Genomic DNA, 17798 nt, shown 5'->3' with positions numbered 1-17798 from the left:
CTTTTCAAAGCACAGAAGACGTGGTTGGCAGCTAGACCTGCCCCCAACCTCACTGACATCAGTTAAGAGCCTTTTCCCTGATTGTGGCAGGTGTAGTTCAGATCATCCGAGGCATGGAAACATGTTGATCTACCACTCCTTTTCTGAGTTATAAAGAAACTGGGTGAAGAGTCTTCCACACTGTAGCCAAAATCCAGTTTCTTTTGACTAATTAACAAAGCATTTTTCTGAAGGCAAAGGAGGACTTTGCAGCTAGCTGCTTGCTAGTGTGCTGGTAGCAACTTACATAAGATTTCATATGCTCCAAGAATCTTCTCATTTGAAATTTTCAGCCTTGTTCACACAGCATTTCAGGAACTCTCCCTTTGAAACCTCCCCAAAATAACACAAAGTGGAAAGCAGAAATAAAACAGCCATTTTGTAGTAGATGACATTTATTTAAGTTAGGTTTTGAACCAGAGCAAAATTTGGAGAGTTCAAAGATAATTAAGTTCCTCTATATCAAGTAATAAAATACAAAATTAAAGGTTAAACTTAATTGGTTTGTTCAACGTATTCAGTAGCAGTCAGAAATTCAAACCTTGTGATCTGAAATATCATTCTAGGCTGTCACATAACAGATCAGTGTATCAGGAAAAGTAACCGAAAGGCAAATTTAGTAAGATTTGTCTTGCAGGCATAATGTATTACTATTTATGGTACAATACCAAATTAATGAATACCTTCAATTGCAAAGGCAACCACAAAATTCCCCAAGGCCACACCTGTCTAATTTGACTGTTACAAAACCAAGAACAAAAAACACAGTCTGTTGACTATACAAATTTGGATATGACTCCAGAATGTGTCAAGGGAGAACTGTGCTTATCTGTAAGAAGTTAGATACCGATGGGTATTAAAACATACAATCATCAATTGACTGAAAAGAAAAAACAAACAATAGCACTTCCTTTAATCACGTCACAAGGGGAAAAGAAGAATGTTTTTCCTTCTGTACCTTAGAGCTGGAATTCATGCACTTGTAAATACAAACTCACTATCTACTGGTACATAGCATAGCCACAGGCTAACTGTATTATTTTACTGTACATAAACCCATTCCGTATCCGTTTCAGGACTGCTACAGAGGATGCATAATTCCTTTCCTCCTTCTTTCTTTCCCCTAACCTTTCATATTTATTCTAAGGATAAAAATATTTGTGAAAGGTATGAAAATATCACATGTCTGATAAAATGAAAAAAAACGCCACCACAAACCCAAACAATTAATCAATAATTATGTAGATTGCATTTAACTCCTAATTCATGGCAAGACTGAAATGTGAAGGAAGAGCTGTTCAAAATAAACCACTGAACATTCTAAGATGTATTTATGCCAATTAGTAACCAGTTAATATCTGAATGATGTAAAAGCATTTTCCTCTCAGACACCATAAACATTTGGCTGGCACATGGCTTTTGTAGATAACTAACAGTGGACAGTAAGCTTTTAAAAATTTCATTATCAGAATGCATAATTTAATTACCTGGATGTCCTGTCACTCACACACCAAACTGCTTGATACACTGGTAGTAACTGCGTACTGCCTGAACTGGAAGATTCATCTAGGATTTTCCCAGCTTACAGGCATACTTAGTACCTCTCCATTAAGTATTTCTTTTCATGTAGCTGCAAATGGAAAACCTCAAGTTCTTACATACAATTACTGACTGAACAAGCAGAATGTAATTTACATATAATACCTCAACATTATTCACTTTCAGCTAAAATTAAGTTTTGAAGGCCCTCAATTAAAATATCCCAGTGTAAATCTCAATTTAAATGAGTCTCTTAATTTAATTCACTGAAATATTTACCATCTCCGTTTGCTGCAACAGCTGTTCAACATATTCATTGGTGGGGTGCATACAAAACTCAATCTCTGTTTATGCATCATCCTTCTTACATTAGGGCAAACTTCTACCTTCCCACCTCACTCAATGCAATTGGTAAGAATGTGACACCATATTTTCCCTCTGTTAAGTCCATTTGCAGAACCAAAACACCACAGTGGACAGTTTGCAGATTCTAATTCCCATTTTATCAGAAATTCATCCCCATATCTTATTCTAGTCTTTTGACTATTTTGCTCATATTTTGTATTTTAACAGAATTATTACTGAGTCAAAATTTCTTTATAGCCTGTGTCTTTTGAATAATACATATGGTTCAATTAACTTAGCTCTGGAATTACAGCACAGTTATAATATTCTCAATTATTTCATGACATCCTGATATAGGAAACAAGTTACAATTTCTCCTGCTTTCAAAGGTGATGGTACTGCTTTTCCTAATTATATTTTTTTTATTTGCTGTCACTTTGCTCCTCTCCTTTAATACTATGTACCAGGTTCCTATTACAGAATAGCACCCTTATCTGAATCAGGAACATTAAGAAATTTCAGAACAGGCCTAGGGAAAATTGCAATTACAAAACTTAGTTTTATGGAAAGTGTTTCGGGTTTTTTTTTCAGAAAATTTTAATGTAAATTCTTAAATAAACATAAGTACTTCATCTTTTGAATGGCTATAAAATTACACTTCACTGCTTTTGCTGCTTGTTATTTCTCAAATATATTTTTCTCTGTTTGATAGTATTGATGTCACCCAGGCTCTGTTTAAAGTTTAACATCAGCTGACTTTAACATCTGTTCACCTCTGATCTGCATAAATCAACAACAGAAATCTCTACATTATGCAGCTTCTGAAGTCTGTATTCACTTTATTCTGGAGCTTTTTCAACACTGTCTACTTCAGAAAACTGTTTCTGACACTAAAATAAAAAAATTATGACATACATTCGCAACACTGTACACATAAGCATAGAATGAGGTTCTAGCCTTTTCCTGGTATTGTTTGGTAAAATCAGAACAGTATCATCATGATATCAGAATAATCTCTTTAACGTTGAACAGCATCTCTATTTGAACTCATATTAGCCTTAATAATATTTTCTATGTTATCAGCAAAAATGCCCCATACGCAAACCAGTACTCCCATTACCCCCCTTCCTGAACCTTTAAAATTACAGAAGACCTCTGTCTAGGGTCAACCTCATCTAATACAGATAATCTACAGTTGAGCTAGCTGTCCAGACTCCGTTTATCATCAGATGGAGAGAAAGAGGCATGCACAATGTTCAGTTCACCTCATCCTATCTGAAATAGGACAACACGAATGAACCAGTACCTATTACATATGTCTGATAGCCAGAGTAAAAATGAGAAACCTGAATTATATGTAGATATGTACATAGCAGATATCTGAAGTTAGATCAGTTGAGTAACACCCTAGTATCTGCATTGAACTAATGATGCTGAGATGTAAATCAAAGCCAAATACAGTACAGTAAAAGATTACTGGATTTTTTGCTTCTGGAAGTGAGTGTGGAATTTTCAAACAGGAACACAACTTAAGCTCATGACTGCATTCACTGTAAAAGGACCAGAGGAATCCTTACTTTCCTACGGGACCTAGTTTAAATGGTGGAAATTATTTTCTGTTCAGTTTCTTCCCACCCTTTTGGAATATCCCACCTTGAGTTAGTTGCTTATTTGCAGTTGCCTGCATCAATGACCCATGTCAGAAACTTCTGTGGTGGGGCTTTCAGTGTAATTATTCTAGCAGCAAATGATTAAGTGAAGCAAAATGGAATTATTTAGGAGAATAAATCAATTCACCCAAAGAAGTACCAAACTCACCCGACGAGGACTTAGGCTGTAAGCATTTGACCTCATTTAAAGCAATGACACGCATTTTTCTTCTGTATTGATATTCTCACTAAATCTATGATAAAGTGAAGTCTTCTAGTATGGTCATTCATACAGTCATATCATGCATACACATTTGCAATTTTATGTTCAGACACTAATAAGATATTTTTGGTCAGAAGTTTTTTATCACATGTCTAATCAGTTTTTTATATCTGAAAGAAAGACATCTCAATCATTCAAAAATTACTCAGTTTCAAAAATAATGATGCATTTAACCATTATAAAATAATTTTATATATATATACATATATATTCTTTTTAAGAATCTCTTAATATTTTAAATGGCAAAGATCACAGCTGATGGCAGTGCCATTTCCATATCTCATTTTCCTTTTTCCCAATCCTTGCAGAAGTCTTCTCCATCTCAAATATAATTTCAAATTAGATTTTTTGTTGTGATAATAAAAATGCCACAAAGAATGCAATCTTTACATGAAGAAAATCAATTTCTAAACAATGTTTTATCTGAACTGAACAAAAAAAGGGATTATTGCCAGCTTTATCTGTTGATTATAATCTTTCATTAGTCTGGGCATAAGTTTTATTTCCTAGAGTAATCAATCACAGTGACATTTTATCCTACAGTGAAACATGAAAACTTTAATGAAACCATTCCATGGTTTTCAGCACATTCCAGGCTTACTAAAATTAAACGCCTAGGTGGACATCCTGTGCTACACCTCTTTACATGCAAGGGTTCAAACTTAAGGACAACTTTGACTCAAATAAGACGTTACTTACATGAGGAAATTTTGATGGTCAAGTGGTTTAGTGAATAAAATCACCTTGCAAATTCTCCTACAACTCCATCACCAATCAAACTGAGAACTCTAGATCTTTTCATCCCCTCTTTCTTTATGCTTTTACTGCCTGAGAGATTAACAAGAAATCAAACTAAAATTTATTATTTTATGAAGTATGCTTGCTTTCCATTGACTAGAAAGTTATCTGGGGTTATCTTTCTGCATTGAAAACCACTGGGATTACTTTCTAACTTTGAAGAGTTCTATTAACAGGTTTTATTTCAAATGAGTCTATGAGAACAAACTGCAGAGAAACAAGTTTTCAAAGTATGCAAGAGTAAATCCATATGCTGCTGAGATGAAGCACAATAAAGCATCATTGAGATAATCTATAGTTAAAATGATGGTGTATGACTTATGATTAAGCTTCATTACCTGCAGAGCAAGGGGTTTCCATCTCATATTTTTCAGTAAAGCTGGTGCTGAAGTAAGCATGCTCTGAGGTCGCTTTTTCAAAGTTAAGATAACACCACTCGGATCCTCTCGTAGTGCATTCACCAAATTTTTCAACTGCCACCCCACCTGGTAACCAGTAAAATCATCACAATAAAATTGAGGTACAGTATTCAATATGTAATGTTCCCTTTTTAAATAAGATTAGTAAAATAACATAATAGGAGTGTATATATATATATATACATATTAAAGGAGATTAGAAATGTCAAAAAAAAGTTACTGCATAATAATCGTCAACTAAAATAATTATTCTAATGCATTGATATGCATATGCATCATATCAGTTTTTAGAATTAATAAACTATTGTTATTCCACTGTAAATGCACAATTAAATCTCAAAGCATTTTCAAAATGAGCTCTGGTACATAAACTTTAGAAAGTTTAAACCCCATGGCTTCTGCATTGACAGTTCAATTCAAAACTGAGCATTTTGTATTCCATAGTTACTATCTAAAGCCCAGTAATCACATGTTGTCATATTACTTCTACTCATAGCAGCTTATGCAAGGACAAACCAATTCAAGAAAATCTTCTACTCTTCACACTGCTATAAAAATAAAATCAGAATCACAAGGCCTTTTAATATTTTTAATAGTATTTTTCATGATGCTTTCAGAAACAAATACAGTAAATTGATGACAGAAATGTAGTCTAGTCACTACTTGAGTATTAGCCCAAAGTAAAATTTTCCTACAGCATTTGAAGTATTCCAAAATTAAGAACTTGACTAATATGGAATGCAGGAAGTCTTTATTTATAAATGCAGGGTAGAACTTTCTAAAACATTTAGTTTGCATTTTCAAAAAAACTAACTCAAATATTAAAATAGTATAACTCATGACAATGTTTTTAAGCCTAAATAATACCTAATATTAGCTATCTATCTTGAAATGCTTCAAGATATTAAATCTCTGCACTCTCAATTTTGGCACCTAGAATGGTAATACACAAAGTCATACATCCCTTTAAGATCCTGGCCTGCAGACTTAGAAAGTGATTATTTCTGCAAACTTGACAGTTTTTCTACCTTTTTTTTTTTTTCTGTTTCCCCCTAAACAAGCAAGTAAACTTTCTGCATGTTTAAAAGATCAGTTAAAATATTTTCCTGCTTTCACAACTTGTACAAGAACAATGTTCAGAAGAAAATTATTCATTTGAGAAGTGAAATTCTTACTGAAAAATAAAAATCTGAAGTGATAAGGTAACGTGATTGTGAAAAGGTTACTTTGTATCATGTCAATATATTTAAAAAATACAATTAGGCAATGTGAACTAAGAGAATGCGGGTGTTCCTTATCATTGGTATAGTGCAATATGACATAAATACGTATTTTCTTTCCTATGTTTAAGTAGGTTGTTGCTACTATTTTTTACATTATTCCCTATTACACTGAAACTCAGTTTGCTTATTATCACCAATACTAATGCTTGCCACCAACTTCGAATTACAGACATGGTTCAAACCTCACCACTCTTCCTCAGCTACTGTGAACCCATCTATCCCATTTTCACCACAGCAAATTCTATATCCAGGATGTACCTCTACAGTAAAGTTATTGTACACAAAGAAACAGAGTTTTGACAGCATGCATCTTTATGAAATATTTTCCAGCTTTCACAGAAGACTAGAATTCTTATTTTCATTCCAGTGTGCTAGGCATATGGCTGTTATACATTGAACAAAATGGAACAGGAATGTAATGAACTTCGTCTCAATTCCCACATCCCAGTGAAGTCTCCATTTTGTTTCAACAACACCTAACCCAAGTCTTTGTAAGTCCAAGAATGTGTCTGAGAAATACAATTTTATAAAAAAGTACTTTGCTATTTACGCTACTGTTTTCCTACTCAGAGAGACTTCCACCACTGCTTAGAAACAGTGTATTCCCTACAGTTCCATAACGTCACCATGGGCATACACAAGGTTTCATATGCTACCCAAAAGAAGGAATTCAAGGCCTACTCTTCATGTTAGCTGTGTCTATACATAAACGACTGCACACTTTAATTCCCTAATGTAACAACTGGAGACAGAGCTCTGGAGAGGAAACTTTCTCCTGAATAAAGCAGAACATGATTGTCGAGAACACAATGTGGCCCCAATTGCAGAGTTAGGGTGTAAAATTCTTGCCATTTAAGTTGATAGAACACTGCATACAAAACCTGTGCTTTAAAGCCATCTGTTTCTTAGAGAAGTAGCCAAAAGAATCTAAACAAAGCTGGAGGGGTTTGTTATGCTAGCAGTTTTAAAAATATTTTAAATGCACTTTCATAACTTGCAGAGGTAAACTATCATGTATTTCAACTACACCATACACTGCAATCAAGGGAGATTACCTAGTGTCTGTATGAGAGTTAGGGGGATTAAAGAAAAAAATCACATCAAAGTACTAAATCTGATGTACTTAATTTAGAAGCTCATGAATATAAACAATTTAATTTTCACAGGAATATTCTGAGTTTACTATAAATTTTAAATGAAGTTCATCCTCTGCTTTTACTTAGTTCCCTGACAGGAGTTTCCTGACTGGTTCAGACAATCCTTGGTTACTTCTCATCTTTTTAACACAAACCACTAAATTGTCTGAAGAGGAAGAAGTCACATAGAAGTCTGTCTACAACAAATTGAAGGAAATAATGATGTCCACATAGAAGGCATGCTTTTCAATTCCCACACAGTTTAGATCCCATCAAAATTCATATTGTCACAAACTAAATAGAAGCACTTTTATTTGGGGAAGTCAGGCTGAAAAGAGGAGAAGGCAGTGACTATAACTGGAACTGAAAACTGTTTTCCAGAAATCCACTTTAGTGATATATCATCTACAGTTTCTTTTAAGTGTGATTTGAATGTATTCTCTGCAATCTATCCTCAGTATCTTCTCTTTTCTCATTACCACCGCAGTTATTAATTCTCAACTCCTAATCATCAAGTTTTTGGGCAGAGATATCAAAGTCCCTATCATATCCTTTATCCTGCCCATGTACTGCAAAACCAGACAGTAATAAGAAAGTTTCATTACTGGTTTGAAAATTTAATAGATAAGTAAAAGTATTAGCTGAGAACTTTCCTTACATTTAAGGAACCTGAGCCATTAATTTTTAAAACACTGCACTATGCTGACCAGGTACCTGTTTTTAAGGACCAAGCAAGTTACAGTTGCTTGTTTTAAGATAAATTTACATTGTTAAACCAAGTGCCATCAACAAGTGGTGGTCAGGAGAGGTCTCCAGTGGCAGCCTACGCCCAGCATGGTGTTTTGCTGAGCAGTGCCTGAATCACTGCTGGCTGCCAGTGCAGCTCATGGCCAAGCACAGGGAGGGCCGGGGGCAGACAAGAGCAGCCCGTAGGTCGGGTACCATGCACAGGCACAACACAGCAGGTCCCTGGGTAATACTGGGAGACAGTGTAGAACTGGGCACCTGAGGGAATGTGGAAAGGTGTAGCTTGAAGCAGACAGGCCACATGGGTTCTTTTTGATGAGGAAAGAGGAGGAGGACTATGGGCTTCATGAGCACCAAGGGATGGTGAGCACACATGCAAAGATAGGGGAGCTGGAGGAGGAGGAAAAGGAGAGTGAATGAACACCACGGGGGTTCTGAGAAGTTGTGTTGAGCTGTTTCTGCTAAGGAGATTATAGCACCTTTGCTGGTAGAGTCTACTGCCACGGTAAATGAGGGATAGACAAGGGTAGCCAACATCCATGTCATCTTAGCATTGATACCCCAAGTCCATATGAACAGCGCTTCTGGGGAATGGTGCAAGAAGGGACATCACCCTCACAAAGGCAGAACAGTGCGCTGTGCCAGGAGAAGCGAGTCTGCAGGCAGGGTGCAGACATCAGCTTCAGGTCACCTTCAAATTTCGCATCTCATCCCACCACTACATGCCCAGAGGTTGCAGCCAGGCTGGGAAGGCTCACCAGAATGCTCCACTCAGAGCCAGCCAGGTTGCTTCAGCAGGGCGACTGGCATGTGGGAGTGCTGTGTTGCTGCAACCAGCTCTGACACATCCTCATCTACCCTGCCTCTCCCCATCACCTCCCACTGGCTTCTCCACCACCTGGAACATCCCAGCACCCATTACCCCAGACAGCAAAAAGCTTTAGCAGGGGATGCTTTTAGAGGTCTGCTCCCCCAGCCACCACCTGCCAAAAGATGCCCCAAGCAAGAGGAGACCTATTAAACGACCAGTGTCTCTTTGGCAAGTACATCTGAATAACAATGTTACAACAGCTGAATGGAACTTTTATTTTGAATTCCTATTCTAAATTGCTGAGAACTTTAGCATTTTAAACTACTATTAAAAAGTTACTCTTAATATAATGACCTTTTTTCCTCCAGGTTAATCTATTTTGCCCTTTATGGAAAGCTTGGAATATTGGTAGTGGTCTTCCCTTTTTCTGAAAGTAAGCATGACCATTCATTGCTTCTTTTTTTTTTTTTTTTTTTTACACAGACACACCCAGGAGAATATTCCCAAACTCCTTTGCTCATTCATGACTTCCGTGAGTGCTGCTGGATGTTATGAGCCAGAGAGCAACTCTGTAAAATATTAACATGCAGGCAGCTTAAATACAATTGGATGGACCTAAACCAAGTATTTTTAGCACGTTACAAGATCCAGTATTAAACAACCTACAGCGTGAAAAATCTAGCAGATGTTTGCCAAATAACCCATGGAACAGCTGCATTATTTAAAATCAGTGTGCAAATCTAACACACACTGAAACTACATCATCTAGAGGATGGAATTATAGTCAAATGATAAATAGAAGAGTCCATATTTTTACAGGCATATTCCTGTTCACAGGGCCACCAGAGTCCCATGACAGTTAACGGGATCTTTCTGTTTTCATGAAAACTGTCTTTTTTTGTTTGCTTGGTTTTGTTTTTTTTTTTTTTTCCTCCAGTTACAGTAATCCTTTCCTGACGTGCAGATTTGTAAAAGGGAGAAGTACAAATATTTTTACACTTCTGGAGGAAAAGTAGTATCTTCCTGCTAAATATAACCTGCAAAGCCATGTGCTATTTTCTAAGTAGGCAAATATGCAAAACCCACTTTAGCATTTAATTTGAAAAAGTTACTGGAATGCAGAGATAATAAAAATTATTATTCTTTCAATATTGCCTGCTATAAGTCGCATGCAGCCAGAGCTCTTTAACTTATCAACCATTTCAAGCTTCAAGCTTTTACTAATTTTTCAGCTAAAAAAAATTATTCCTAGGAGGAAAGTGTGTTTATTTTATAAATAAAAATTAGTGCATAAGAAAAAAACCCACAACACTGCACTTCAAATCACTGTCTATCAAACCTAGCATGTCTTTAAGCAAGTCAGAATCTGACAAGAAACTATCTGGTGTCATGCTGTTAAATGAACAGATTGATTTCCATGAACACTGGGCAGAAATGAGGATGATCAGCTGGCAGCCCTATGAAACAAGTATGTTAGTAGCAAGCGTCTCCTTTCCTTCCCCCAGCTGTAGATGCCTAAAAAGGCTAAAAAAGAATGGAAGACAATAGGTCTTCTGCCACCAGAAAAGATTATTGGGTGAGGAAATGGCAGAAGGATGTTTACAACATGAACTACCACAGAGATGAAAGCTGTACCTGTATGAGGTAAAAGCAGTGTCAGGAGAGTAGAAGATGCCTTTCAGGGATTTATCCAGCTGAAAGTCCGTGCTTACATAGCAGTTTTTTCACAAAGAGGAGAGGTTAATGACAATGAGATTGCATACGCTGCAATTCTAATTAAGACTATCTATCTTGGCTACATTATTTAAGTAAATGCAATTTTAACCCAATGTTAAAGTCAGTTCTGTGCATCCACAGAATATCACTGATCACATCGCACTGTATTATTGTCCAAATTCACAACATAGTGTGCATGTAAAGTACACTGAAGAAAATCACATCTTTTACTTGAGAAAATTCTGATGTTTCACTAAAACTTTTGTTTACTACCATCGAAGTATAAAATAAGTATTTGACATATTTATTTTTGGCTATTTAAACTAAAGTTCACAATTATGAGACCTTCCCAAGAATAAGCTAAGTTAGGAACAAAATTGAAAGCTGAATACAGAAGTTACTGCTTTTCATTAATCTGCTCTAATAACATTTCCCTGTCAAAAAATATACCTGATCCAAGGCATGACTTCTGACTGATGTTATTACTTGCTCCTTTTAGGTATTTGTACAGCTAAATTCTATCATAATTCAACAAACCTGACAAATGTTACTAACATGACTAGAGAACACCTCGGTAATAGAGACAAGTATCTGTTTCACTCATGGAGAACCGAAACTTGAATTATCCAGGGACACAGAATCAGTTCTGCACTGAAGTTTGTACATTGTTTAATAACAATGCTTGCCTTTCATTTTTCACTGATACAATCAAACTTTAGTTCAGAGCTACCTCACTGTTTTGCTTCTGTGAGTCAGTGCTAGCAACAGCCTGGAACAAATAAATGAGTATATCCATTGGGAACAGCAAAGAGTCCAACTTTATGCGTCTGATTATATCCTATTTTTGCAGATGCAAGGTCAGCGAATAGGTACAGTTTTTGAGGAAAAAAGGTCTCATTTCCCTATTTCCATGTATGGCTCTAAATGGTTGATTTCAGTTCACCCAGTTTTGATGTACCTCTGAAATTTGAAGCAAGTACTTGCGTACTTGCTCTTCCCTGCAGTGACTGGCTGCTTCCAGCGTGATGACTGCAAGGCAACTCTCCCTTCAACCAAGAGTACAGACAACCTGAGGAGACAGGTACCAGAAATTTGGAGGGATTTTATCCAGACTTCCACCCACCTGCAAAATGTGGATCTCAGTATTATATAGCCTCAGAGGGACTAAACTCAGCCTTTCTAAACCTGGAGGGGTGTCTCAGCCACCAAGATGTGCATAATTTCAGGTTAAACGCCTTCCCTGAAAGCAAAGCACTGTGCTGATGGGAATACATAAGCCTGAAGCCCAGTCATACAACAGATAAGAAACCATCATGTCCCTACACTGGGAGCAGAGAAATGAGGGTTCTGATCCCAATTCCCAGTCACTGTTTTTTTTTCTGTGTAACATAAACTCAATACAAACTACACACATACTGCAAGGAACAGGGTCTGAAAGTCAAGTTGTGATGATCAGGCCCTACCCCTTCTTTAGCAAGGGCACAGACATTAAACTATTATGAATAAAAGTGCTGCCACCAGAGTCCTCACTTGGCCTCATTTTCAGGAGCTTCCAGGGAATATATGGAGAGCCCAGGCACCTGTGTTCATTTCAGCAGGGCTCCTGGTGAGGGACAGACCTCCACTGACTGAGGTTTCAGCATCCCTGGGTGGCCACAGGTGAGTGCTAAAGAAATTCAGCTGTTGATAAAATATCTAAGGAGACCCAGGCAGGATTTAGACGGACTGGATCACACCCCAGTTTCTCACAGATCAAGCTGCAGTATGGATATAAGTAGCCTCATCATTCCTCAGGGGAAGTGAATAGACAGGTTGTCCATATTTCACACAGCATGAGGAACATGTTCCTCAGGAGTGACCCTGCAGTATTAACCCACCACAGCCACTTTTGCCTTACAGTAACTCATTTGTGCTGCTGTGTGCTTCATCTCACAATGGGAATTTGAGACAAATATGTGTGTGCATCGTATATGCTCGTATTTAAATTTCCAAAATGGTTGTCCTTGAATTAAAATAATAAATATATATAAACGTACATATATATCTAAATAACTTTGTTGCAGATTAAATTTACATTATCACAATTTAGTAATTTAGAACAACTCCAGTGACTCAGTAATTCCAGGTTTTTGATCCCTGCATTTCAATGTATAAACTGTATATGTATAATTTCAATGTATAAACCCCAGTAGCCCTGCAGCTAAACGGTGCTGCTACCCTTGAAGCAGATGTTTCCTGAGAATGAATTCATATAGTGAAAATAAATTAACATGTCTTTACAAAGAAATTGTAAAAAAAACCCTAAAAGTCACTAATGGCCAAGCAAACGGGGGAGGAGTGGAAAGAGCGGGGGGAAAACAAACCCAAACCAAAAAGCCTTTAATAGAGCTGAATTACGTGGCATCACTTAGCTAAAGAAAGACATGGACTTGAAAGAAATTGAAATTTGAAAGAATTTATTTAGACGTAAGAGTTCTTTCCTTTTTTGTTCCATTTTGCTGCTGTTAAAATAATCAGCCATAAACATTCAAGCCACTAAGGTGTTCTAAGCCAGAACTGAGGGTTTTTTTTAATAAAAATTTACATATTCAGACTACATCTACACAAATCAGGCACAGAATTTCTCTGCTTTAATTTTTCTTCCCTCATGACACAGCACTAACTTGCTTTTCTTACTGTTTCTATCTACTTTTACAATAGCTATCACTGTCTTACACTTCCTCACAATTAACTCCTAACTTCATCAGAATAAGATACTGAAATATGTAACACAGTATCAGGCTGGAACCTGAAGATCAGCTGTTTAACTTATATAGCTGCTACCTGCACAAAGCACAGAGGTATTCAAAACTACTGAATTCTAACTTGTATGTGGTCCATGCTGTGCACAACTGTAGTACCAGTGAATTAATCCGCATGACTTTGAAGACATCTCTACTTACTTTTATCTCCTTCTCTACAGTGTAGTAAAAGTTTCAGCAATCTCAGTTAAAATGAAGATTATTAGCAGCAGAATAATACCTGCCTTCCTTTCAAAATACAAATAAGTACCTGAATGTAAATAACAGCATCCTCTTAACCTGTTCCTATTAGACAAGACTAACGTAATACGTATTCTGTTCTATAGGCATCAACATTGTTAACAATAGAAAAAATCAGTTCTACTTACTATCTTCTACCTGGGCATCTAACATATGTTCAAATCATGCATCTCACATATGAGAGACTAAGAAATTTTGAAAGAATTAGTTTAACTGCAAAATCCACTATCAAGAACACACTGTTAACACTGTAATTTAAATTGCCTGCAAATGCAAATGGTAGTCAACAGCCACTACTATAAGGGCATGAAAATAATTTTTAACAGGATTATATGCAAAAAGTTTTTTGCTGCGTATTATCTTTCAGTATTTCTGTTGGAAATATTACTACCATTTACAGCACCTTTTAAAGGACTTTTTTTTTTTTTCCTATGGAAACACCACCATATAAGGAAAAAATGCAAAACATAAAGCAACTGTACAAAATACATAAATGAAAATGCACCATCTCCCATATGTTCTGTGCAAAAAGATAAATTTAACAATTAGGTCACAAAAATACTCCCCAGAATGCTACAGCAGTTTCTAGCAGATACACTCCCAAGAGTATGGTCATGAATACAGATTGCAAAAAAGCACTTGATTTGGCTACAGACTCTGTAACTTCATGATAACCAGTGATGAAACTATGAAGGCCCACCAATGACATCCACAGAAAAAGTCCACTGGTACTGCAGTGAAAATCATACTATAATTTAATTACACTGCTTCTAAAAGTGGTATCCGTGCCTTTGAAGTCAGCCTAGGTGTGTATTCCCAAACTGTAGTCAGTGGTGTACAGAGCAGTCTATGTCATTAATTACAAAAGAACTCTTTTCCCCCCAAAGAAAACTCATGAAAGAACATGACAGCCTGCTGAATGGCACATGTTCACCTCATCACAAAACACCAGGGCTCAGTAATAGTTGTTCATTCTGGGGTACAGCCAGGACAGGAAAAAAAAATTCTATGCTTTTGAGTGACTTATGGGACACAACAAATGGCAACAGGTGGTCAAGGTCACAGTCAGTTGGCAGGGAGTGCTTTTAGAGATACTGTGTCTGGCCACTGAACCCACATCACAGTTATATGACAGAATGGGCATCTCCTGTTGCACTAGTTTCTTCTATTACTTCCTGAAATGACTACTATAGCAATCTGAACCTCTCAGTGCTTGACCGTTACATAGCTCCATCAATAGCATGCTAATTCCACAGATGAGGCTTAACATGCCCAGCTATGCTGGTTTGGGGTGGGATATGGTTAATTTTCCTCACAGTAGCTGGTATGGGGCTGTGTTTTGGATTTGTGCTGGAAACAGAATTGGTAACTCAGGGATGTTCTCATTCTTGCAGAATAGTGCTTACACAGAGCCAAGGTCTTTTCTGTTTCTCAAACCACCCCACCAGCAAGCAGGCTGGGGGTGGACAAGGAGTTTGGAGGGGACACAGACAGGACAGTTGAATCTTAATGATCCATGGATATCCCACACCATATGTTGTCATGCTCAGCATATAAAACTGAATGAAAAAGGAGAGGAGGGACATTCAGACTGATAGTGTTTCTCTTCCCAAGTAACTGTTATGTGTGATGGAGCCCTGCTTTCCTAGGGATAGCTGAACACCTGCCTGCTGATGGGGAGTGATGAGTGAATTAATTGCTTTGCTGTTCTTGGTGTGTGGCTTTTGCTTTACTTATTAGACTGCCTTAATCTCAATCCAAAAGCGTTCTCACTTTTACCCTTCCAATTCTCTTCCCATCATACTGGGGAGTAGAGGAGAATGAGCAAGCAGATAGCTGGTGCTTAGTTGCCAGCTGGGGTTAAACCACAACACCAGCATATATTCTTCAAGTACTGTAGCATACCACAGCTGCAGCAGAGGGGAGGTCAGGTCCTCTGGAGCACAGATCAAAGAGCACACTGAAAGTGGTCAGTGTTCAGATCACAGGACCAAACCTGTCCCTCACGAAGCCTGAGGGAGCAACGAGTATTTTCCACAACCATTTATAACTTATGAGTGATGCTGTCGGTGTTCCCTTTCTATTTTGGGGCACAGTCAACCAGATTTAAGCTTTCAGCTAAGCCAAGCAGGTTGATTTTAAATTAATGTAGAATCACTCACATAGTTAACCTCAGTTATCATCCAGGAGACAAGCAGCTGCTGAAAGGCATCCCAGCATGGCCTTCTGCTGCAACTGAACTAATTCTACTGGCTGGTGACACAGGTGTGTAGTTGAGCGTAAAAATTTCATGAGGAATGAACAGAGGGAAATTATTTAAAGTTTGGCAGAAACATGAAGCAGCGTGGGCTGGCCAAGCTTACGCTGCTCTAAAACAAGATGCAACAATGACTTGTTTGTTAGCTGATGTGTCGTGCCAGAGCTAGAAGTGGATGCCCACACTGACAAAGCACACTACTTATATAAAAATGAGCTTGTGCTCATCAAAGTGGTGCGTTTCACACATCAACTCTGAGCAAGCCCCAGGGATCAATGGAAAACAGATTCCATGAACAAGTGCATACAGTATTTGTTACCATGGGGAAACAAAAGTTCATCTTCCCTCACACTTAATTTCTGCAATATTACAGTTCCCTGACATATGGGATATAAAATAATTTATTTCTGTGTGTATTTCTACATCCATGTAGAAAACAAATCATAAACAAAACCATATAATCTCAACACTAATTCCATGTTAAATGCAATTGCAAATTCATGAAAAGACTTTTCCTTTTGAGAGGATCTTACCAATTTAGTTCTTTTATCAGTATTACAAAGCAGCTACGAAGACTGCGAAGAAATAATAAAGAATGAAACTGAAATTTTGAGAGGAGATTTGGAGGACAGACTACATTTGTCAAAATCAAAGTATGGTCCCCATATCCTGAAAAACTACAGAGGGTTCAAGACAGAGCCCTACAGAGAACTTCCATTACATTTCTAAATACACCTAAAAAGCTTTTAGATGTAAATCCCACCTACCTTTAAAATTAAATAGCATTTGTCAAACTATTATAAACAGAGGAAACTCAAGGATTTGAAAAGGATTAAAATTATTACTTGTGAGCTATTACTCTATCTCCTCTTCCATAAAAGCACATGCATAACAGCATCAGAAGGAAGCTGAGCATGAGGCACATTTCTTTCGAATTTTTATGATCTTGCTTCACTGCTCTGTTGTTCAAGTCAAGCATCATAAGTGAATAAACATATTATTTTAAATGAAAGATGTTGCTAGTGGAAGTTTTGTTGTATAAACATCTGACGTGAAAATGTTGGGCAGACAATGCTGTCCCCCATCATTATACCCTTCCAGCCCACTTACCTACTGAGTCTCTTTAAAAATACTGTTTCCTTCAAAGCCAAGTTAGTAAGGCCTTCAATGAAATCTATATTCAAAAAACCCTAGCTTGGATCTGAAAGTGATCCTTCTAAACAGTGCAGAAAAACTAAATAAACATAAATATTTGCAGTGCCATTTTTCTACTTCTAGGTATTTTTTGGTTTTCCTAACATAAGAAGACACCTACCACAAACTCCATTTTGGATGCACATAATTGAGATTCATATGCACTCCAGCTTCAGCATTTCCTATCAGCTGGAATTTGCCAGTTCCCCACAAACGCTGAGAGGTTCTTTGGAAGTTGAACTCTTCTCATCAATTGTACAGTGAATCTTAAAAACCTATTCCTTACTTTTCTAAGCAAAGATTAAGTTAGTGTAAGGATCTAAAAAGGTATCGTAGCCTTCTTAAGTGTTTACCCTTACAGAAAAGCAAGGTATGATATTGTAAATACATCTATCATGTTTCACAGGAATTTTAGCAAAATATCTTCAAAGTTTTTGCATTGTAAATACAAAAAGAATTCCAGCAACTCACTTCTGTGGACTTGGCTTGGCCCACAAGAGCCTACAGGAGTTTTCACATCAAGAGACATCATATAAAACCT

General features: G+C 37.1%; 1 protein-coding gene across 7 annotated transcripts in view; it reads right to left on the bottom strand.

Moving 5' to 3' along the window:
- CNKSR2 (connector enhancer of kinase suppressor of Ras 2) overlaps positions 1-17798 on the bottom strand; it is a 212526-nt gene that overhangs the window by 92629 nt on the left and 102099 nt on the right. For 4 of the 7 annotated variants that reach the window (XM_061364565.1, XM_061364564.1, XM_061364563.1 and 1 more), the window contains one exon: positions 4992-5138. The exons of the other annotated variants lie outside the window; for them this stretch is intronic. In XM_061364565.1, the coding sequence (XP_061220549.1) occupies positions 4992-5138 (147 nt within the window). The remainder of the gene's footprint in view (positions 1-4991; positions 5139-17798) is intronic. 7 annotated transcript variants of the gene reach the window in all.

The sequence above is a fragment of the Neopsephotus bourkii genome, unplaced genomic scaffold, assembly GCF_033783945.1.
Source record: "Neopsephotus bourkii isolate Nb327-2 ecotype Australia unplaced genomic scaffold, CSIRO-AGI_Nbou_v1 NB_1234, whole genome shotgun sequence".
Lineage (NCBI taxonomy): Eukaryota > Metazoa > Chordata > Aves > Psittaciformes > Psittacidae > Neopsephotus > Neopsephotus bourkii.
Note: the sequence above shows the minus strand (reverse complement) of the source record. Positions and strands in the feature narration are given on the sequence as shown.